Source organism: Engraulis encrasicolus, chromosome 11, assembly GCF_034702125.1.
Source record: "Engraulis encrasicolus isolate BLACKSEA-1 chromosome 11, IST_EnEncr_1.0, whole genome shotgun sequence".
NCBI classification, from domain to species: domain Eukaryota; kingdom Metazoa; phylum Chordata; class Actinopteri; order Clupeiformes; family Engraulidae; genus Engraulis; species Engraulis encrasicolus.
Window position 1 is genome coordinate 39,940,458 of NC_085867.1, and position 22,065 is coordinate 39,962,522.

General features: G+C 44.5%; 1 protein-coding gene across 4 annotated transcripts in view; it reads right to left on the reverse strand.

Annotated features, from left to right (window-relative positions):
- ptpn13 (protein tyrosine phosphatase non-receptor type 13) overlaps window positions 1-22,065 on the reverse strand; it is a 112,229-nt gene that overhangs the window by 1,753 nt on the left and 88,411 nt on the right. For 2 of the 4 annotated variants that reach the window (XM_063210608.1, XM_063210605.1), the window contains 26 exons: window positions 20,385-20,474; window positions 19,454-19,561; window positions 18,566-18,697; window positions 17,511-17,995; window positions 16,229-16,378; window positions 15,010-15,103; window positions 14,118-14,203; window positions 13,264-13,408; window positions 11,737-11,951; window positions 10,060-10,158; window positions 9,315-9,715; window positions 8,800-8,980; window positions 7,884-8,039; window positions 6,919-7,090; window positions 6,353-6,563; window positions 5,219-5,310; window positions 4,927-4,985; window positions 4,432-4,587; window positions 3,829-3,994; window positions 3,352-3,450; window positions 2,938-3,038; window positions 2,758-2,813; window positions 2,297-2,409; window positions 1,070-1,218; window positions 766-856; window positions 312-649 (listed from right to left, as the gene is read on the reverse strand). In XM_063210608.1, coding sequence (XP_063066678.1) covers window positions 312-649; window positions 766-856; window positions 1,070-1,218; window positions 2,297-2,409; window positions 2,758-2,813; window positions 2,938-3,038; window positions 3,352-3,450; window positions 3,829-3,994; window positions 4,432-4,587; window positions 4,927-4,985; window positions 5,219-5,310; window positions 6,353-6,563; window positions 6,919-7,090; window positions 7,884-8,039; window positions 8,800-8,980; window positions 9,315-9,715; window positions 10,060-10,158; window positions 11,737-11,951; window positions 13,264-13,408; window positions 14,118-14,203; window positions 15,010-15,103; window positions 16,229-16,378; window positions 17,511-17,995; window positions 18,566-18,697; window positions 19,454-19,561; window positions 20,385-20,474 — 4,145 coding nt within the window. The remainder of the gene's footprint in view (window positions 1-311; window positions 650-765; window positions 857-1,069; window positions 1,219-2,296; window positions 2,410-2,757; window positions 2,814-2,937; window positions 3,039-3,351; window positions 3,451-3,828; window positions 3,995-4,431; window positions 4,588-4,926; window positions 4,986-5,218; window positions 5,311-6,352; window positions 6,564-6,918; window positions 7,091-7,883; window positions 8,040-8,799; window positions 8,981-9,314; window positions 9,716-10,059; window positions 10,159-11,736; window positions 11,952-13,263; window positions 13,409-14,117; window positions 14,204-15,009; window positions 15,104-16,228; window positions 16,379-17,510; window positions 17,996-18,565; window positions 18,698-19,453; window positions 19,562-20,384; window positions 20,475-22,065) is intronic. The other 2 variants (XM_063210607.1, XM_063210609.1) reach the window with 2 other exon arrangements.

A 22,065-nucleotide genomic window follows, 5' to 3' on the forward strand; every position in this document is an offset into this window, starting at 1 on the left:
CATGAAATGCACTTTTCATACATTCTTCATGGTCCACCATTTTGAATTTCCAAAAATAGCCATTTTTAGCTGCAAAAATGACTCTACTTGGACCATACTAGAAAATATGTGTTTATTACTTAGTAAACTTTCATGTAAATATCAAATTTGGCGATAGCCAACCCAGTTTCAATGAGCAGCATAGTTGCAGTACCTTTTTTGACCATTTCCTGCACAGTGTCCCTTTAAGCATTGTGAAAACTCATGATGAATAGATACCTCGAAATTGAATTGAAAATAAAACAAAGACACAAGGGCAGGGTTTTTTTTACCTGAGTATCTTTAACTTCAATCAGACGAATGACGAAGTTGTCCAGGTGCTGATCTTTCACCAGTGTGATCTGCAGCCTGTCGTCCACCATCTCGGCAGACTTGAGCGTGTCTGGCCAGTACCTCTGGCACTTCACTTTCCCGCTCTCCACCTCCTGCGTCATCATGGCGATGACATTGGACTTCTGCTCCCAGACCATTTGCCAAAAGTCGCCCAGTGTCGTGGGCAAGGGTCCTTGGCACGCGATGTACATGAAGCATTCGTCCTTCACTGGCATCTTGATGAAGTTGGCATTTATGTACCCACCCTCTTTGCCGAGGAGAACTCTAGTGGTGTCAACTACAAAGGGAGAAGAATGAAATGGATGATTTTTTTTTTCATCAAAAAATAACTATAATGCCTGATGATAGGGATTGAGTTTATGAATGCTCCAAGGCGCTTAAAAGGGTACTCACAAGGTACTATATTTTTGTAACGGTTTTTCTTTTTGTTTTCTTGCGTCTGTCCGATCAAGCAATCATCAAGAGGCTGCAGGTTCTGCAAATTCTGTGTAGGTGGTGGGAAAAAAAGCGAAATACAAGAAGGTGCAAATAAATCACTGGGAGCATTAACAGTGTTGCGGACTTCTATCATTTATTTCAAAAAAGCAAAATACACCACCAATCACTGAAAACTCGTAGTTCATATTTTCTGAACCTTCCGATTGACAGTTCTGCTGATTAAACAAAATGATATTGCTGCTGTTATTATTAAGTTTACCTCGAACTCCTGCAAGGGCACCTTCTGTTCCAGCAGGCCCCTCATCATGCGGACCACAGTGTTGAGCTTGGGCCCCGTGTACTGGCCATCAGGGATGACCTTCACCAGGGGCAGAGACGTCAGCTGCTCTTCACTCACGATCAGCCCATCTGGGGGAGAGAGAGAGAGAGAGAGAGAGAGAGAGAGAGAGAGAGACAGACTTTCAGTTTTCCAGACAGTCACTAAGGCCGGCCGCACATTGGCTCCGACAGCACTGCGGCGCACTTTGCTTCCGACATAATTCGGACCCCCAAACCCAATTTCACACGAACATAGCATTGAAAGTCAATGGGCGGCGCCGACAAAATAGAACTTGTCTCTAATTGCTATCCGACATCGGCGAATGTCCGAGGACATCGGCGCCAGTGTGCGGGGTTCTATTGAAAATATAATGAAATCGAACTATTGCGGCGCAGTGCGCAGCACTTTGTCGGAGCCTATGTGCGGAAGCCCTAAGCCATGCACAGCCTGTATAGAGCTCAGGAATCAGTTTGGTAACAACAATTCTGCCAATCCCGACTTCAAGACTATCAAGATATGAGAGCAAAAAATAAACAGCACTGGAGTTGTGTCAGGAAAAAGTAAATTACATTACATTACATCCAAAGCCATTTACAAAGGAGACATAAACAAGACATAAACAACCTAAAGGTATGCAGCGGAGCACAGAGTAAATAAAGACACAGCAACGTTAACTCAGGGTGGAGTTTAGTTTTATGGTAAATATGATGCCAGAAGATTGGACATCTTCTGGCATCATATTTACCCTAAAACTAAACTCCACCCTGAGTTGACGTTGCTGTGTCTTTAGAAGAGCTAAGAGCACTCAATTTCTAAGATTAAAAAAGAAAACCACAACTTTGGGTGTGATTTAACGGTCATAATTTTTTAGTTCATTAAATAATCACATTACACCTACATTTAGCTGACGCTTTGATCCAAAGCGACTTACTGCTATTTACAAGATACTTGTTACAGTCCCTGGAGAATTGTGGGTGTAGGTGCTTTGCCCAAGGGCACTTCAGCCATGGATGGAGGTGTATGGAGAGGTAAGGTTGGGATTTGGACCGGCAATCCTCTGATCTTAAGACCAAACCCTTAACCACTGGGCCATGGCTGCTCACAAATAATGACAGTGAGTTTTAGGTCGGAGTTTTCTCCAACTTGAGTGAAAATAGCTTGACTTACCTTCTGTGAACTTGGGGTTGATATTCTCGATAGGCAGCTCATCACTACCCCAAGTGATCTCATCCTCCTCTAACTGACCATCACTTGTCTGCGGGTAGCTGAGGATCGCCAACCTGACATGTCAGAAGTTTATTTTAATCTCACGACATATAATAATATACAGCAAATACATAATTTCAACATATAATTTAGGTTGCCTCTAATGGATGATTCTTTGTTTACATGCATTGTGGGCATTTTGTATTTCAGATGCCTTAAAAATATTGTTTGTATAAAAATGTAAAAATATGTCAACTGCCAACATGTCAAGTTATGAAAAGTTTGAAGTATGCCATCTGTAAAATGATCTTAATCATTTTTGGACCCTATGCCTCTATTGCCAAGTAAACTAAAAGGTAGATTTTCATCTTTGTTTGCAATTTATAAAGGAAGAATAAGAGACTTCCCCCTAAGACACTTACCGCTCATTCATTGGGCTGTCTACACATTCTTCATTCCAATCTGCTCTCCTGGAAGACTGAAAACAGAAAGGAAAGTTAAACACACATCTCTTCTAAGTCAGTGGATTCTCAATTTGTAATTAAGAGCTTGAAGGAGTGTGCCTTATCAATTTCTTTGAAGTAGGCGAATTATCTCTGTACCTCAGGCGAATCTTCAGGTAGAGAGGAACCATCACAGTCTGTGTCCTCTGACAGGTCCACAGTGCCGTCTGTTCTGTTCTCCTTTGATTCCAAGTCATAGTCTGTGCAACAAAAACATGCACGCGTGCACACAGACAGACAGACAGACAGACAGACAGACAGACAGACAGACAGACAGACAGACAGACAGACAGACAGACAGACAGACAGACAGACAGACAGACAGACAGACACACACACACACACACACACACACACACACACACACACACACACACACACACACACACAGACACACACACACACACACACACACCATGTTTAAGCCAAATCTGTGTTGTCAATTAAGTTTTTTTTTGAAAATGCACTACACAGAGAAATCAATCAATAACTGACTGCTGCTGATATACGTACCTATGGGTGGAATGGCAGGTGGGCCTTTTTCACTGCTGGACTTCTGGCCATCCGCTGGACTGTGCACTTTGGTCCGCACCCCACTGTCCTCACTGACATCTGCCACAGTTTAAAGGACCACGAAACAACGTTGTACGTCTTGCCTTCTTACATATCATTTGGCAGATACTACATGCATGTAAAACAGCTATTGCAATATGAATAGGTCATGATGATAAAATCAGCAATACCTGGCCAAATATCAAATTAAGTAATTTTAGTGATGTAAATGTAGGAAAATGTTTGTACGCCATTACACGCTGAAGAAGGGCTCTGCCCGAAGCGTTTGTGGGCGAATAAACAAAGAAGAAATCTGAAGAGTGCTGTCCTTCGCTTCATTTATTCAAAGTACAAACTAATAACATACGTCTTTAACATGCATCTTTATCACTTAGAACACGCATCTGTTTCATTATATAGAGGTGATGATGACGATACCTGTGTTTCCATTGCACTTGTCTGAGTTGAGGGGCAGGAAGCCCAGGTAAGTGCCTGGGGTCTGATCTGGAGGTCTGGAGACGATCAGGTGCACTACACCTTTGGCCTTCCTAATGGTGGCCACCGCCTTAGAGTGGGACACACCCGTCATCAGGTCATCGTTTACCTGCATGTCATCACGTTTTGGAATAAACAGGTAAAAATGGCATCAAGGTGAGAATGAATGTTAAAAGAAATGATGACAGACCAACAGGTTAACACAGCCCTTATACATAAACAAACAAACACAGCCAATTTATTGTACTGACATCTGGGTGACGCTTCATTAACCTTCTTTTTTCAGTGTACCTACAAACATTTGACATGTAATAGCGGTGTACTTACACTATCCATGCCTATTAGTAAATTTCAAGTGCTGTCTAAGTATTTTAATGTTACATCATGTACATCATGATTCATGTACACTTACATTATACCCTAGTGATTTTTCAGGGAAACAAGGCAAGCAACATGAACACATGGCCTGACAAAGAAAAAAAAACACAGTTTGAGACAAACTATTTTTTAGCATGATGGAGCAGCAAAGGTGAGATGGCGACTCACTTTCAGCAGCCTGTCTCCCACTTGCAGCATCCCTGAGGTGTGGGCCACTCCTCCAGGTGTGATGGACTTGACGAATATGCCTCTCTCTCCACCAATCACGGAGAAGCCTAGTCCACCAGACGTGGGCTTCTCCAGGTCCATTCGTATGAGCTGCTCCTGGAACAAGCACACACACATGACATTACAGAAACGGAAGTTCACAAGCTTAAACGTTCACACAAGATGCAGCAAATATGAATTCCGTTGACGGGAAAAATCTCCCATACAGACATTTTTTTTAAAATTGTGGTAGCATCTTTATGATTTCTTGATTCTGCTTGTGCAAAGTAGGGGACGAATATTTCGAATTACAACAGATTAAAGCAAATAGTACATTAAAACCGTTTATAAAGGTCATCCACCGACACAAAATCAAGATACACAAACCAAGACCATGATAAGGAAAATGCATGAAGGAAAAAAACAAGAGGAAGAATAGCAGAGAGTTTGGTTTACCTCAGATGGGCAGATACTTGAAAGGGCTTCCAGCTCATTACGCTCACCATGGAGATAACCTTCAAAGACACAAAACCTTCCAGTGAGACACTGCACTTTCTCACACACACACACACACACAAACACACACACACACACACACACACACACACACACACACACACACACACACACACACACACACACACACACACACACACACACACACACACACACACACACACACACACACACACACACACCACTTTTCCATTGCCCTCAGAGATATGATGCGGGCGGCCTAGAAACTTACCATTCATACTGTGCGGCGTGTTATTTTTAGAGGTCAGGTTATTGTTCAGGTATGAGACACTCCTTTGCCGTGGTGTCACAGGCTGTCCGTCTCTGAAAAATACATTCAAACGGTAAATGGGATCAGTTATGAGAAACAGTCAAATCTTCTGAAAAACAGTTATAACCTGTGTGCTGGATCTAACCAGTTAAGCTATTTTGCACAAGCTACTTTTTCATTAAAGGGACACTGTGTGAGATTTTTTGTTGTTTATTTCCAGAAACCATGCTGTTCATTCACTAATGTTGCCTTTTTCATGAATACTTACCACCAGCATCAAATTCCAAGTATTCATTATGACTGGAAAAATTGCACTTTTCATACATGAAAAGAAGGGTCTTCTCCATGGTCCGCCATTTTTAATTTCCAAAAATAGCCGTTTTTAGCTGAAAAATGACGGTACTTGGGCCATACTAGAAAATATTTGTTTATTATTTAGTAAATTTTCATGTAAATATCAAATTTGACAATAGGCAGCCCCGTTTCAATGAGCAGCATAGTTGCAGTACCTTTTTTGACCATTTCCTGCACAGTGTCCCTTTTAAGTGTATGAAGTCAAGTTAAAGCAGATTTTACTGTCGTTTCAGCCATTTACTGTACGCTGTACATATTAAGATATTCAGGAACAAATGGCCACACGTGGCACTGTTTAAACAGCATTGCATGTGCACAACAGTGTGTACATGGTTGTGTGTTTGGCTTACTGATGTGCTCCTGTCCAAGACCATACTGGGTGAAACAAACTACATTGCAGGAGCCATTCAACTGAGCCACAACCAGCAACAGCTACAAATCCTTCCAAAATGTAGTGCATTATTTTTGTCCTGTTTACTGTTTTGATCTGCCTAAGCTGGCATTGAGGTAACATATTTTTTTTCTCCACAGAGGCGGGGTGTTAACGAAACACAAGGCCACAAGCAAAAAGAGTGGACGGATGGGAGCTTACTATTCAGCTGGACCTACTGTATGGTGTTTACCTGGTGGCCTTGAGGGTGAGGTTTCTTATATTCAGCTGGACCTACTGTATGGTGTTTACCTGGTGGCCTTGAGGGTGAGGTTTCTTATATTCAGCTGGACCTACTGTATGGTGTTTACCTGGTGGCCTTGAGGGTGAGGTTCCTTAGCGACAGCTCCACCAGCCTACGGCTCTCGCTGAGGGTGAGCGAGTGGGTCGGCGCCCCGTTGATGAAGTGGATGAGGTCCAGAGGCTTCATGCTCCCCTCCCCTGCCGCCACCGAGCCCGGCACCACCTCCTTCACATACAGCAGGCCGTGCAGGCTGTCGCTGCCTCCCTCCAAGACCAGACCTGAGAAGAAGATCATTTTTCAAAATATTGTTTTGGGCTTTTTACCATGTTTATTGTGATGGGATCGTGAAGATGCAACAGGAAAGTGGTAGGGGGAGAGAGATGTGGTAGGGTTGGGAAACGACAAAGGCTGAACTTGAACTTGTGTACCCAGGTATACGGTACTGGGTGCTCTACGCGCTTCGTTTTAGCACAATGACAAATCCTGTTGTGGACTTCAGTCAAAACCCTCTTATAGGACCTGTTCTTACTAAGCATTGAATGTCAATTGAACAATTTGTGTACCACTCTCTTGTTTATCAATCTGGCACTTGGATTTGTGTACCAGTATCTCTTATCAAATAAGTCAGTTTACCCAGAGAGTCTTCCTGGCACTGGTAGGTGATGTCGGGCAGGAGGTGGGCCTCAAACGCGGGTTTAGGAGCCTCCAGCACCCTCCCCACCACCAGGTCCACCACGCGGGGGGCGGCGCGCACCAGGTTAACCACCTCCGTGTGGCCCATGCTGGACACGTCCGTGTTGTTCACCTGAGAGCGGAGGGAGAGTAGGATGAAGAAGGTCAGCTGACCGAAACACAGGCACAATTAAAACTTTGCAAATGAGGACAGTGTGTGGAAGTTGTGTGGAAAGTTGATGACCCTGTGGATCTTCTCTAACGCACTTGACCAAAGGAGATGTGCTAGAACGCTTGAAAAATAGGAGAGCAAAGAAAACCGTACACACAGGGTGCTGTGATTACATTGCAAACCACAGCATAGCAAAGCATAGGGCACTACTGAGTGAAGGCAACTAAACTGACTACTACAGTAAGAAGACATGACCATGCTGCCAAGAGCCAGTATGTGCAGGAATGACACCATGCTCATTGCTCAGTGGCACGATTGGCAGTTGGTGTATTCTAAGTAGTAACCAAATATCCCACACACCATCCATTACACATCCTTTTTATTGCTCACATTTCGGTCATGCAGATCTTCTTCAGGTGAGTTCAGGGAAGTCTTTGGATTCTATCTTGTGATTCTGCGGTCACAAGTTTGCTACCTTCACCTTAACCGCCCCACAATGACGTGGGAATAGGATGAAGATAAGCGCTGACATCACATTGAGTCAATGTGCAATCGTCAACAAACAATTTCCTCACATGATGTAGTTTACCGCCCAAATTACAGAGACGTGGCTGTCAGTTTAAGGGGAAAAAATACAGTTCTGGAAATATGCATGCTGTTAGCAGTGTTTATCTATGCTTATCTCCTCATCTGTGAGTGTGCACGGTACACAGAGCAAGCTAAGTGTGTGTGCTGCTATGCCATGCTATGCTACCATTATCATGCGATCTCCCGGACGCAGTCGCCCGTCTCCTTTGGCCGGATCCTGGACGATGTCGTGGATGTAGCAGCTGAGGTCATTTCCCTTGGTCAGGGTAAATCCCAAACTTCCCTTGTCCGACTTGACCAGGGAGACTTTCAGCTCTACCTCCTGCAGGAGAGAAGAAGAAAACAGAAATGAAATATCATATATCATATCATATATTATTATGCACAGTATAAACACTATTTACGAGAATACACAATACAGGTCTATTACAATGAAATGATATCAATTTAATTAATAAACCAGTAAAGATTTTTTTGTTGAAAAATCATTCATTTTCCTTTCACATTCATATTATGGGTTAAGATTAGTATTCTACCAAGTCACCATGTGAAGAAAAAGGAGTGATTTAGAAGTTTTATCTTCAAGACAGCCGTGTACCATAGAGTACAAGTACTTTGTTGCTTCCCAAGTAAATGAATATACCTTCTAGATAGCTGCATACCATACAGCAGGGTTTCCCAAACTGGGGTGCGTGCACCCCTGGGGGTGCGCAGCCTGCCATAAGGGGGTGCACGAGCTGAATAGAGCAATGGTGGATATGTGAGGTTTTCTCCAGCATTAATGAACATTAAGTAGTTTTTAATTGTATGGTGAATTGTATGCTGAAGGGTCCATGTGAATTGTACAGTAGTTAAACTCCTAGAGGATGCTCCAAAAAAGAGGATGCTCCAAAACAATTGTGCAAAATGTGCAGTGAATCCATACTTTAATGGACATCAGCACACCAAAATATTCGCTTATGGGGTGCGCGAACCACATTGAAATGTACATGAGGGTGCACACGGGGAAACGTTTGGGAACCACTGCCATACAGTATAGTACAACTACTTTACTATGTTCCCAAGGCAATTAAGACCCTTACTGGCACAAATTCCTCCACGTCCTGGTTGTTGTGGAGGTCGAGGGTGTTGGGGATGGGCAGGGGGGGAGGCAGGGGGTCCGGGCTGGGGCTGAGGTCCGCCCTGTCTGGGCTGACTGAAGAGGACAGCATGGGCTGCAGAGTGGAGTCCAGCTCCACTGGCACTGGGGACGACGACGACCGTCTGCATCGCACACGTAAAAACAAAAAGTTATCTTAACGAGCTGGGCATTTGTATACGATAAGACAGGCCATAGGAAACTACATTTCCAATCAGAAAACAGTCTGATTGAGACCAAATTGAGTTCATGTTACACAGTTGAGCCTGAAAATACTGTACACCTTCTTTGAAGACAGCTTTCAATGCTGAATATTGAGCCCAACACAAAAACCAAATAACCTAGTGGATAACCCAAAAGATTAGGAGTACAAACAGTTACAAGTACTTATTAACTGAATCTGAAACATAGCATAATAAGTTGACAGGTCAAAGTTGGCTGGCCGATCTGCCCCATTACCTCCTTAACATAGACTGGCTGGGTGAGTAGTAGGCAGATCGGAATGTATCGTCCAGCTCACAGGGGGTGTCATATGGTCCATGCCTCCCCATGGACGTCATATTTCCTGGGGTCTGGTAGACGCTGCGGTCCCAGGACTGGCTGCTGTGGAGCTCCATGACGGGGCTGAAGGCCTCCTCCACCTCCCCGTCCTCGTCCTCGTCGGTGCTGTCGCTGTAGCTGTCTCGCCGGCTGGGCGACTTCATCAGCAGCCTCTCCAGGGCTTCCTCTACCAGGCCCAGGCTGGTGGTGGTCGCCTGGCTGTCCCCCCCGTCGGGAGACATCGTCCTGGAGGGGGTCCTGGCGGGCGGCTCCAGGTGCTGGGAGTGGTGGTACTCTTTGCGAGGGGAGACCTTGGGTGTCTGTGTAGAAGAGGACACAGAGAAAAGGCTCTTAAATGAAAGCTAAAAGTTCATGGGGTTTTAATTTTTGTTATGTCACTATTAAGACATGGCCCTGTGACTAATTTGCTGTTACTACAACTACAATGACAATGCCCAAGTCATAATGTATTACTGTAATGCACTATAGTACTATGGTAGTACAAGTCTTTCAGGGGCTATTACAGTGTTCCACAGTGCGCATGATGAGACCATATGTGCTTTAGCCACCTGCATCACAGTACTCCAAAACCCCTCTGTTCCCCTCTTAATGAACTGCATTGTTACTGTTGGGGAGCCACTGAATAAGCCTTTGTTTTACTCACCACTAAAGAGGAATCCATCTCTGGCAGGACTCCTTTGCTTGGCCTACAGAGCAGCAGAGTGACGTCCTGTCCAGCTCCCCTCAGAGCCGATATTACTTCCTGTAACAAGCAGGATCATATTATTAGAAAACTCTACAACATGACTATTAAGGCCACTGCACATTGGTTATGACAGCATTATTAAGCAATGCCGGATCGCACAATTTCCAGTTATTCTAATAGACTGGCGGTACATTTTATGCCGCAAACAAGCACAGCAGCCAGGTGGATTCAACAATGGATATTAACCCATTTAAGCCAGACGCTGCCTATACGCTGCATTGACCTAGGCACTCTGCAGTTTGTCGGAACTGTAGTTTGTGTGGGGGGTGGCCCTTAAATTCCATCGGTCGTCTATGAAAATGATCTGGTTAGTCATACAAATGTGTCTGACTGTAACACAACCACCGAGCTCAAGTCATCCCGGGCCATCTAAGCCTAATGATGGCCCACACATCCAAATCTGATAACATTTGAAGATTTTGTGGACTTTTGAAAGTGCACATGCTAGAATCCAAATGGTGTGTGTTTCTCCAAATGGAGAAAAAAATATCTCTTCTAGGATTCATCCTAAATTATGTGAGCCTGATTCCTCTATGGCAGGGGTGTCAAACATACCGCATCCGGCCCTCCAGAGGGTTCCATCTAGCCTGGGAACTCCCATACTGCCTTTAGTTCTACACAATCGTTTCGATCTGAAAGACAGTATGGCGAGGATGACTCATAACGTACAAGATCATGGGATCTGTGTCATAATGGCCAAGCATTCCGACCTTAACAGTTTCTCTACCCAATCAGACAGCAGGGCAGTGTGTCATAATAGCCAAGTATTCCGGCCCCATACAGAATTTACAATAGGCAACTCCCCAGACCTAATCTCACTTGTGATTAGGTCTGGTGTTAACCAGGCAAGGTTCCATCCGGCCCGGATGAAAAAAAAATTTTTTTTTTTTTTTTTTTAATGAAATAACCGAAATGCACAATTACGGCCCTCGGGGCAAAATCGAGACCTGCATGACATTAACCCAATGGTCCCTCTGTTACACTGTATATATGTAGTAAAGTGCACATCACACTTCAATTATAAATAGTGAATTTGTACTGTAACAGGCATTTGATAAAGCTCATATATTATAGACCTCATATATAGAGATAAAATGTTAATACTTCTTATTCGTATTGTATTGGTATTGGTTGTAATTAAATAATAGATATAATTGGATTTGTATTGGTTCCTATTAAGCTCAAACTGGAAACGGGATGTTAGAATGCGTGAAAATGCAGGAAATTACATATAAGAAATACAATTTTTTCTGGGGGGAAACCGCCAGACCCCCTGCCAAAATGAACTGTCCCATATTTCATTAATTGATGGTTGCCAATGAATGAATGAAGTCAAGGAAATTTTGCATAGGATTATCAGTATTGCATTGCTTTCTACATATTCAACACACTTAAAACGTGATAGTACTGAACACTAATCCTCTGCTTTACGTTTTTTTTTTTTTTTGCGATGATGTTACTAATGCGGCCCGCTTCAGGTCCACATGGGTTGTATGCGGCCCCCGGACCAAAATGAGTTTGACACCCCTGCTCTATGGAATGACACAAATTTTTCAAACACAGTTTACAGCTTACATGTTGTGACAGGCCCTTGAGGGAGGTCTGGTTGACGCGCAGGATGACGTCCCCCACTTCGATCTGGCCGCTCTCGGCGGCCGGTTGCCCCGGAAACAGCTTCTTGACCCGCACCATGCTGGTGGGTGCCGGCTCACCCGGAACATTCTCCTCCCGGCTGAAGCTGAAGCCCAGGCCAGACGAGTTCTTTACCAGGCCCACCTCCAACACATTGTCTACAGAGGAGGGAGAGAGAGGGGGCGAGGGAGAGATTTGTTGTATTTGTATTTGCATTTGTATTTGTTGTTGTTGAGAGTTGTATGTCAGCTTTGTCAGCACTGTTTCAATGAATGGCAATAAAGCTAACCTTGATTTGAGAGAGAGAGAGAGAGAGAGAGAGAGAGAGAGAGAGAGAGAGAGAGAGAGAGAGAGAGAGAGAGAGTTATTACATGTTATTATGTTATAATGAAGTTATTACATCATTACCATATTCATAATTAGTGTTTGTTTTTAACTCTAGATGAGGGGGGCTACAAAAAGTATAAACTCTCAATGGTGTAAAAAGCAACTCTGTGGAAGTCAATTAAACACTGGATAGGGAAGTCTAATTAAGACCTCCTTTCCCATGGTGTGGCTGCAGTGTGTTTCCCCTAGTTTTGTGTTTCCCAAACTGTGTGCCGAGAAGGTATTCCAAGTGAGCCCTGAAATCATTTTCAAAAAATCCGGATAATGATATTTGCGTGTGTGTTGCTGTTGACATGTATGTATTACAAGTATTTATTTATTCATTTATTAATTTAATTTGTGAAAAGTTCAAGTGGGTGGAAGAGGTTGGGAAGTGAACCCCTGTCCTAGTTTGTAGATTTGTTGCGATTCCCATTGTCAGTCTGCAGGGGGTGCTTGTGTTCCCTGCCTGAGGCGAAAGGAGTTGTGAACGCAGTCTGCATGAAAACACTGCCTTTTATCTGTGTGTGTGTGTGTGTGTGTGTGTGTGTGTGTGTGTGTGTGTGTGTGTGTGTGTGTGTGTGTGTGTGTGTGTGTGTGTGTGTGTGTGTGTGTGTGTGTGTGTGTGTGTGTGTGTGTGTGTGTGTGTGTGTGTGTACACATGTGTGCCGTCTTGCTTGGTTGCCGTTTTTTCCTCCCACTCCCACTTTCCGATATGAAAAGCAGCTTTGAAAAGAGGCGTATGTGCTTTCGTTTCTTTTGCCCTTTAGTCTTTTCCACCTTCATTGCTTTACATTCAGTGACTTAATAAGCATACAGTTCAAAATTAAATGAATATCATAATGTATAGTTTACCACTCTCGATTCCTTCATATATATAACTTGTATATATTTGATTGAGTTTCATTGAGAGGTCTGCAGACTTGAAATCCTCAGAAGATTTCAATGGTCAAAAAGCAGTTCTGCCTTGGAATACTACTACTACTAATAATAAAACTAAACAAAAACTGTGTGGACAATCAAAAATGTGAATCTTTGCCCTGCTCCTTGAGCAGGGATGTGCACAATTTTTCTTCTAAACTGAATTTAACCCATTCAACTCACCATCGGTCACAAAGTGGTAGTCGTGGGAGGATCTATGGGGCATCCTGGGTTTCTCTGGGGGCACGTCTGGTGTGGTCTGGGGGGTGAGAGGAGCGTGGACGCTGTCGGCAGGAGGATGGCCTTTCTCTAGCAGCAGATGGACAACCTGGGGAAGTCAAAAGAGGTCATAGGTCAGATCAGAACACCTACTACACTACAAGTGTTGGACACATGGCTAATTTGCAACACTCCACAGCTCAAACCCATCGGGCAAAACCATAAACTGTGGCTGTCTGGGGACATTTTGTGTGTGAACTGTCTGAGCCTTTTAGAGACTCTTTATGAGTTATGTTACATCTTTCTTTGAACAATTTTCAACAATTTTCCTTTGTTACTGCCCACTGGGTAAACTCTTCTTTTTTCTACTCCTCCCTGATCTTGACTTCATGTTGTGACGATGACAGTTTTGTTTGTTTGTTTTTTTGTTTTTGTGTTTGCTAAAAATACAATAATAAAAAGCTAATCACAAAACGAACACCTACACTATGCTCTGTGGGAGACGATTACGTTAAAGATAACGGCCACTGAGATGTTCCAATATAAAGGGAATAACGGATGAGGTGGAGGCGTAGAACAGGACGACGGCTACTGCCTTAATACTACTACTACTACTTCCCTTCATATCAGGACACGTGACAGGCCTTTATCTCAAACTTATCACCTGGTGAGGGAAATACACTTTTTTCCTGATTTGCTGAAGGCATATCCGTCATTTCCCGGTACTGTGAGACCTATTCAGTATTTCTAGTAAAACAATAAAAAGTAATGCAACGTTCTTTATCAGTGTGCTATGGAAAAGTGGCTGTTTGTTGTACCTGTCCAGTGTCTCGAAGGACCTCCACGGCCTGTTTGTGCGTAGCTCCTTCCAGGCTTTTCCCATTCACAGCAACCACCCGGTCCCCTAGTGGAGCAAGGTCAGATACAAAAGGTTGTATATGACACCTCACTTACAACGGAATATCTAAATATGTGGAAATGATTTACCACAGTTGTAACTAAAATGTTGATGCTGGAAAGTCATGGGCCCAAGTCTTGTTAATTCAAGGTGCTGTTATGTATGATACACTTCATAGGCATTTCAAAAGGTCCAAATAGGACTTGTTTTTTGTGACTGCTAAATTCAAAGCTATGAAGTGATGTGGGTATTTTTTCAACTTCACCTTTATCATAATTCTACATAATCATAATTTTTCAGACAACTCTGAAACTCACTACGTTTACCAAGAGACATTTAATTCCGAATGAACTCACTTTAATTCTGAATAAAGGTTAATTCCACTTTGAAAACGTCATGTAAACACCTCTTAATTCAGAATTAAATGAACGATGAAGGTAAATTCGACCGAACTATTCAATTCGGAATCAAAAACGCCATTTAACCGTGTGACAGGAAATGAGGGGGAGTAGGAGATGGGGGAGGATTGGAAAATGACCCCGATCTGGAATCGAACCTGTGTCCTTTGTATATCCTTACAGTGCCTTAGCCATTTGAGCTATGGCCGAGGCCAAGTTCCTCACCTTTTCTTTTTTTTGTTTTGGTCTTTTACGACTTTATTCATGACAGGACAGTTTGAGAGGTGGACAGGAAGCGGATGGGGAGAGAGATGGGGAGGTTTCAGCAAATGACCCGGACCGGGAATCGAACCCGGGTCGGCCATATGGCAGACGAGTGCCATACCGGTTGCCCACTGCAGGGCCGTTCCTCACCTTTTCTAATTCTGCCATCCAGCTCAGCTGCACCTTTGGGAATGATGGCCTTGACATAGATCCCTCCATGCTTCACCGTTGTGTTTGAGCCACCCTGAGCCACACATACACACATACACATGTAAGTACACTCAGTCATGAGGCGCTGTGCCTTCACTATGTTTCTATCTCTAGTCTACATCAGACACACTACAATGCTGGGTCTCACTACAACCTGACCTATCGTGCAGTTTTGTTAAAAGTGCAAACTATAACTCCATTTTAACAGTGTGGTGCCCAATGGGAGGTGATTGAAAATGTGGTGTTAGAAAGACTAGTTAATTATGAAACAGAAGTAAAATAAAACAATCTGTGGGTTTGAATTGACACGAATATATATAAAAAATGTTGTATCATTTTGCTGGAGGTCAAGAATAACTGAATCAAATCATGCAACAAGAAGTAATTTAAAAATGATTTTTGTTTTTTCACATCACAGCTCAGCACACTTGCGGCCGGAAAAGATTAATTCACACAGTAGGAAGGAAAAAACCACACTGCACACGATGCAAATCAATAAAAAAAAGGATGATCAGCAATGCAAATCTATGCAGGCATGAGTGTGGATGGGGGTGGCAAGCCACAGCTGTGCTGACAAACTTGTGCATTTCTTTTTCTGCTTCTCTCCTCTCCAGGCATCAGCCTGTGATGTGTTACTGCACCTTACTGTGTTTTGTTTGGAGCGTTATGATTCATTCGCTGATTGGTGAAATGCCTGTAAAAATCTGCATGCAATGACAGAGACAGCGCCAATCTACTTTTCCCCAACATGAAGCCAAGCGGGCGGACGGGCGGACCTCAAGAGGTACAAGCAGGCACAAGCTACGGGCAAAATGGACACACACACACACAGGCACGCAACACACACCCGGGTCAAAGACGTCCAACATGAAATTGTCCTTCAGTGCCAACGGCATACTTTTGCTTACTGTAACTGTAAAAAACACGATTTTCAATTCTTTTTCAAGTGAATGCATGATAGCCAAGCCAAAAAGAATTAATTAAAACAAATCTTGTTTTTTGCATTTACAGTAAGCAAAAGTATCCGTTGGTTGCACTGAAGGACAATTTCATGTCGGACATCTTTGACCCACCCACACACACGCACACAAATACAACACACACGGTCGTGAGTTAAAAAGGGGGCGAAGGGAGAAAATAAAGAGGAATGAGTGAAAACCTTTCCGAACAGTACCGTCACACTAATGCCCAGGCTGCTGTCCAGCTTGGACAGCTCAACGTCAAATAGATCTCCAGGACGGAGACTACTGACCCCTGGGGCATTACCACTTAAGTTTGCCATGTTGCAGCTGGGGGGAGGAGAAAGCTCCTGCAAACAAGAGAAAAGGGGCTGTGTGTGAGTAGGGGACAGCATGTCAGACGCACACACACGCACTTGCGCACACACTACATGCATGCATGTCACATGCATGCATATGCTCACATGCACGCAGACACACATGTAGACACACACATGCACGCACACGCGCGCACACACATGCACGCGCACGCACGAGCGCGCACACATGCACTCATGCGCACGAGCACGCACACACGCACACACGCGCACACGCGCACACACGCACACGCGCGCACACACACACACACACACACACACACACACACACGCACACGCACACGCACACGCACACACTTAAAACATGCAGTGTGGGAGAAGGGTGGGGATTGGGGGGTGGGGGGTGGAAAGGACACTTGGAGGTTAAGCTGAGAAAGTGGCTAAAGCATTTTATCAAAAGGCAAGAGACCCATGCAGCGTTCTCATGCAGGATCAGTCAGTATCTCATTCCGAATGCAATGCAGTCATTCCTGCCAGCCTGACACAAACCGTTAGCTCATTTCTGACCCATCAAAGCACTTGCACGGCGGCCCCCTGGGACAGCCAAGGGTTATTAAAAAGCTGTGATAACCTACGGCATAGGGTGGATGGATATATGCAAGTGCTCTGTTTCGCACGGTATACAGCCAGCTTCTATGGAAGCTGAGCAACGGCCGGAACTAGGCGGTGTGTCAAAACTAAACCACAAAACATTGGTGCAATTAATCATTTAGCATCTGTGCCGGTGAGGATTGTGCCGATTGTGTGTGATTGAAGAACCATGCATGACACTTATCATTATGTGATTTTGATAAATCAAACGGCGGTACGGTAATGTGTGCATTCAGGCAAACAGGCAGCACGGGGGCACCAGTTATGCCCGAGTGTAGGCTCACTGCCTACACAGTATTAGAATCAAAACCTAGTGCAAATGGGTGCAAGTCAGTTTTCAAAAGTATCTTCATAGAGGTATTTGAGCTGCAATAAAACATACCTTCATTCAAATTCTGATTACGATATCAGACAACACTATTGTAGCTGTTCTCCAAATCTAGATACTTCTCCACATCTCAGGCTCTAAAAACCTGCATCAAAACAAAATCCCCTCTTATTCCTCAAACTGTACCTTTTTAGCTGTCCTTTTCTCCAGTCTACCATCCACTTCGTCGTCCATGTCCGAGTCTCCCCTGTCCGAGTACTCTTGGGGCTCTTTAGGTGCCTCCACCACCACCTTCTGAGCCTTCCTGGTCTTGGGTGGCAGGGCAGGCGGGGTGACGATGCTGTCCTGTCCTCCAGCGCTCTGCAGAGCCATGATGGGGGGACTCTCTGGAGGCGGCGGGCTGCGGTGGAAGCCGTTCAGCTGGGCCTGGGGAAGGCTGGTCACGTCCATGTGTGACCTCTGGGACGAGTTGAGAATGTCCCGGCGACGTCTGTCCAGCGGGGATTCGGACAAGGCATCGGTGATGGTGGTGGTGGTGGTGGATGCTGGAGGAGGAGGGCTAGGGGACCCCGCGTTGTCCTCGGAGGATGACTCCAAATCGGCTGTCTTCCTCTGGGCAGATGGGCCTCCGGGGGGCTTGGAGATGTAGTGGGGGAAGCTGGTGGGGGAGCCTAGTGTGGGGAGAAAAAAAAACCCATATTGCTCAACCGTCACAAAACATGGTGGAAGTCTTTGTAAGGGTATGCTGTGCCTAGTGCAGGATGAGAGAAGTGCCGCACACTCTCAAGTTAAATAAACAGTTTTTAATGTGACAACGTTTCGACCTGTCTGCCTTCTTCAGGTCACGTTCAGGTCACACACGTGACCTGAAGAAGGCCGACAGGCCGAAACATTGTCACATTAAAAACTGTTTATTTAACTTGAGAGTGTGCGGCACTTCTCTCCTCCTGCAATTGTATTTTCTGGTTGCCAGCACCTCTGTTTCTGGTGTGCGTTTTGCACCTCCACTCATACTGTGCCTAGTGGCCATACATTTTTGCAATATTATTACACACCTCTAGAAGTAAATACTCATATTGTGATTGTTCTAAATAATGATTATAGTACACTAGAATGTCAACTATAGTACACTGGAATGTCATAACTAGTGTGTACGTACTACGTAGTAGTAATTAGCCAAAAGCCTGCCCCCTACCTCATATTGCCATGAGGGCATTGATTTTCATCCCTAAGCCACTCACCTTCAAACAGCCTCTCTTTGGGCTGAGAGACCACCAGTGTGACGTCATCAGAGGTGTTCTGAAGGATCTCCACAGCAGCCTCGTGGGGCAGTCCATCCAGGTCGATGTCATTTACCGACAGCAGTCGATCTCCTGCGAGGGAGAACACAACACACATCATGAGAAAGAGGAGGAGGAGAGAGAGAGAGAGAAGGGGGGAGAGAGACAGAGAGAGAGAGAGAGAGAGAGAGAGAGAGAGAGAGAGAGAGAGAGAGAGAGAGAGAGAGAGAGAGAGAGAGAGAGAGAATGCTATTTCTTTTCTTTTCTTTTCTTTTTTTTTCACATTTTTTACACAACTACTGTATGTCCCAACTGTGCTACAGAATCTACAGCCGCACAGTGGTCCCATCATTTCAACTACTGTATGTCTCCCAACTGGGCTATCTATACTGTAGTGTACAGTGGTCTCATCATTTGTTGTGAATTTGGCAGGGGGTTATTTCTCCCAAATGAATTTTAAGTATTTTTGGCTCCTGTATTACAATAGGAAAGGGAAGAACGGAAAAGGAAATGAGTGGGAGAAAGAAGAGGGATCAGATTGGGATATGACCCAGGCTGGATTCAAACTTGGGTCTCCATGTGCCTCCATGTGTTGTGGGTCACTTAGCACCCAACAAAAGCATGAACCTCCACCCAAGCTTTTTTTCACCGTCATAAAATATTTCAGTCAAGTAGCGGGATGATTTGTAGGCCTACATGGGCATGAAATACAATTTGGTAGTACACATATCCTGACATATTTGTGATCAATTTTTGAACACGTCATAGCACCTCTTACAATGTATATACGTCACAACATATGCTAGATCAGATGGGTAGATGCATAGTGGCATATGAGAGGATGCAGACCAGGCTTCAGGCAGCCGTTGATGTCAGCTGGACCTCCAGGGGTAATGGAGCTGACCAGAGTCCCCAGATCCAGCCGCCCTGAATTCTCCCCACCTACGATCTGGAAACCTGGAGACGGCAAGAGGGAATGAATGAATGAATGAATGAATGAATGAATGAATGGATGGATGGATGGATGGACGAACGAATGAGCGAACGAATGCATGAATGAATGTGGGGAAAATAATACAGCAATTTATGTGATGCCAAATAATACAAAACCACATAGAAAATACAAAAAAATCTTCCCCAAAAGAGAAACAAGAAAAACAAGCACCTGCACATGAAAAAGCTCCCCCCAGTTGTCCATGACTCATTAATCACTGTTCCGAATGAGCCTGCAACCAAAACCCCCTCCACACTATTTATCACACCCTTCTCCTCCTCCCCTACCGCCCCCTTCACAGAATGTGCTTCTGTACAACAGGCATCTGGTTTGGCCCAGATAACCCCATTCTGTCCTCTGACATTCATCATGGAGACTAGCTACTGTTGACTGTGGAGGCTACTATTGGAGACAATATTGGGACTTCCATGCCCATATATGGGAGCAGGCAACTATCAGCACACTTGCAGAGGCCGAGGAAGACGGGGGAAAAAAACAAGAGATAGCAAGAACGAACGAGAGATTGTGTGAGCTAAGGACAAAGTGAGAGTGGCTGAGAAAGAATGAGGGAGAGAGAGAGAGAGAGAGAGAGAGAGAGAGAGAGAGAGAGAGAGAGAGAGAGAGAGAGAGAGAGAGAGAGAGAGAGAGAGAGAGAGAGAGATTGTGTGTGTGTGAGAGGGAAAGATAAAGAAAGAATGACAGACAAACAGAGAGAGCACACAGAGAGCACAGAAGAGAGATGGAACAAAAACAGAAGAAGAGGGAGCAAAAAGAGAAAAAGCTTACCGAAGCCATACTTGGCATCCTTTTTCAGATGAACGGTCATAATCTCCCTCTCAGGGGAGGGTAAGGCATTCAGCTTCTTCTTCAGAGAGTCTGTTTGAAAAAAGACAACATGGAAACAAGTCAGTGTGAACACGGCTGACTTGTCTGCAATAATGTTTTGCTTCTCTGTTCCATTAGAATGAGCCTAGCGTCGGCATCTCAGTCAATTTGTGCAACAATGGTGAACTGTTGGATGGCAAGAATGATCCAAGTCTAAAGGCACATTCACATCAACAACTACACAAATATAACTTAACTTTTTTTTATTAAAACCATTATAACAATCGAAATGGCTTTAGAAAGCATAGACGTTAAGCCTTTTGCTTGCGGATGTTCATGAGAAACGGGTATTATTGTTGGCAAGTGTGAACGGAAATATCTTTATAGTTGCAGTTATCGTTGGAGTTACCCTTGTAGATGTGAATGGGCCATAAGTCTAAGTGCTAAGTCCTAAGTCTAAGACTTTGAAGTATTTAGTATGGCCTTATTCTTGGCTGCGACTGCTGCTGTGATTCTAGCAAATGCTCAGGACTAACATCATAGTTAATGGTGATTTACAGTAAGCCAAAAGGCAAATAACATTAGCTATATAAATGTACAGCTTCTTTGCACTCAGCCATTTACAACAACGGACACATTAGACATTTGACATCTGCTTCACAAGCATGGTAGTCATCAATCAAGAACTAACAAGCTCTATCTGAAACAGTGGGCATAACATTACGAAAATAGCATTGTCATCAACAATCACTTGCCACAGTTTATAAGTAATGCTTACACCATAAGAGACCATACTCATTCCTGAGAGAGCGCCCAATCATTATTATCCATGCACACAAAAATACATGCCATATGCACACACACACACACAGATAAACACACACACACAACCTTGTGAGGCTAATTTCCGTGAGTCCTGACTGACTTTTTATAGTCCATACTAAAAGCCCCCTCCTCACCCCCTTCTCTCTCTCGCTCTCTCTCCGTCCCTCTCCCTCCATCTCTCTCCCTCCATCTCTCTCTCTCTCTCTCTCTCTCCCCTCCCTCTCTCTCTCTCCCCCTCTCTCTCCCCCTCTCTCTCCCCCTCTCTCTCTCTCTCTCTCTCTCTCTCTCTCTCTCTCTCTCTCTCTCTCTCTCTCTCTCTCTCTCTCTCATGCACGTCTGCACGCCATCAGCTGCTGGGGCTGGGCCTGAAGCGGCAGCAACACTAACAGCAGCGTCAGACCAGAGGCCCACTGCGAGCCTCAAGTGGCCTTGGCAAATCGGTTACACGCGGGGGGATCAGAGAGATTAAGCCGTAGCCCAGCCATACATCACCACTATAGGACTACAGCACTCCAGAGGGGAGCTGCCTGTGGTTATAGACATAGGCACAGGCATTTAAGAGGGGCCCTTTAATAGGCTCTAACAATGTGGATATCGCTTGAGAAAGAGGGGGAGAGGGGGAGAGAGAGCGCGGGAGAGGGAAAGAGAAAGAGAGCGAGAGAAAGAGAGAGAAAGAGAGAGAGAGAGAGAGAGAGAGAGAGAGAGAGAGAGAGAGAGAGAGAGAGAGAGAGAATTCAGATGGAGAGACCGCGATGACAAGTCCATTATGAAGGGGTGTTTGGAAAGTTACTGTATTGTACATTCCTATGAAGATTAA